This window comes from Montipora foliosa, chromosome 1 (assembly GCF_036669935.1).
Source record: "Montipora foliosa isolate CH-2021 chromosome 1, ASM3666993v2, whole genome shotgun sequence".
NCBI classification, from domain to species: domain Eukaryota; kingdom Metazoa; phylum Cnidaria; class Anthozoa; order Scleractinia; family Acroporidae; genus Montipora; species Montipora foliosa.
This window is the reverse complement of record NC_090869.1, coordinates 38,699,245-38,700,829: the sequence shown is the minus strand read 5'-3', so window position 1 is coordinate 38,700,829 and position 1,585 is coordinate 38,699,245. Positions and strand designations below refer to the sequence as shown.

The 1,585-nt window shown below is 40.1% G+C and overlaps 1 protein-coding gene across 5 annotated transcripts in view; it reads right to left on the bottom strand.

Annotated features, from left to right (window-relative positions):
• Positions 1 to 1,041: 1,041 nt before the first annotated feature.
• The window catches only part of LOC137997889 (adhesion G protein-coupled receptor L3-like), a 91,558-nt gene continuing 91,014 nt past the window's right edge, over positions 1,042 to 1,585 (bottom strand). For all 5 annotated transcript variants that reach the window (XM_068844226.1, XM_068844212.1, XM_068844219.1 and 2 more), the window contains one exon: positions 1,042 to 1,585. This exon is cut by the window's right edge and continues 64 nt beyond it. In XM_068844226.1, coding sequence (XP_068700327.1) covers positions 1,524 to 1,585 — 62 coding nt within the window. In that variant the 3' untranslated portion in view covers positions 1,042 to 1,523.

Genomic DNA, 1,585 nt, shown 5'->3' with positions numbered 1-1,585 from the left:
CTGCGTTCAATAAATTAAAACAACACAGTCTTAAGGTATGTGTGTTCGAAATATTTTAAGGAAAGGCCCTTTTAAATACCTAAATGAAAGACTTACTTACCCTTTCATATACTTTGACCCGTCAAATCCTTACCCTTTCATATACCTGAAGCGCTGAAGCGTGAAAAAGGTGCCCCTGCTCTTTAATCTTTATCCCGTTGCTCTTCACTAATATGATTTCCCGCCAGAACGCGGGTTGCCAAATGCAACGCTGCGACGCGATTTCCCGCCAAGGAAAATTGGCCGAACTCTCCCGTCCCCAAAGGCTGTCCTGCCTCCCTACCTCCACCCCGGGAGTCTGTACGCACGGGCAGGTGTACGCTGACGTTATAACCAAAATTTCTCACATGGATAGATTTCCTAAAAAATCTTACCCATGGTGCTCCGCTGGCGCGCTTCGCGCGCCTGAGCTCCGCTATTAAAAAACTACAATAAAATAAAAACAAATAAAACTACACTAAGTTAGGTCAACTAAGGAAATGAATCATATATTGAACTGCGGATATGAAATTAAGTGAAGCTAGGATCCTCGCAGTTATGAACGCAATTTTAGCAATTGCTTAGAGAAGCCGGAAAATTCATCACGGGAACATTTGTTGGAGCGTCGCATGTAGCGGCATCGCGAGGTCACGGGTTCAAACCCCGTTGAAGAAATTTTCAGGCTTCTCTACGCAATACGCAATAGATCAATTTCGATATATTAAAATGAAGGATAGAAGGACTTCTATGAGTTTATTCCCCAGAGCCTCGAGATGCTGCCTTTTGTTTAGGACTGAATTTTAATATATCAAAAGTGGTCCATTCTAAAATTGCGTTCATAACTGCGAGGATCATATCTTCACTTAATAAGTTAGGTATTTATCACTTAAGGGCCACTCGAAAAACTTGTAAATTTTCTTTTTTTTTCGTTGTGCCTCGAGAGACAACCAACTTCAGTTTAATTGAACGGTTCTTTAGTGTATATTTGCGAGCAAAATTAGTACAGGAAATAGCATGACAACATTAATTTTTTTCACTTTACGTAAGCGTGCTGAGAAATTTCTCATCTCATGTAACACACATAAATCAGGCGCAAATGATTGGCTTTACAAAAACATGTGATACAGAACGTTACTTAAATGTCTGTAAATCCTAGATTCAAAGAGTGAAACTTTTTAACAGTCTCATCAATCAAAGTCAGTTACCAATTATCTGCTATTGATTTTGCCCGTGGACCATTAGACGTTTTGGCTAAACTGGTAGTTAGTTGTGACTTTGCAGTCGTGACAGCTGTTCATTGCCATTTGCCGCTCTTCGCTCATCAATAGCTTGTTTGCTACAGCAAAGGCCAAATTCTCACGCGGACGGCGTTGGTTGGACCGTGGGAACCGTAAGTTTTACATGTAAGTATCTTAAATCTGGCTGAAATACTACTGGTCTTAGCCAGAATTTATCAGGCTGTATTAAGTTAGCAATTGGAGTCTATTAGTTGCATTTATCCTTGATTATACGAAGATGTCTTTTTTCTTCTTGTTTCTATATGCGGAAGAAGCCAGTTTAGTAGACA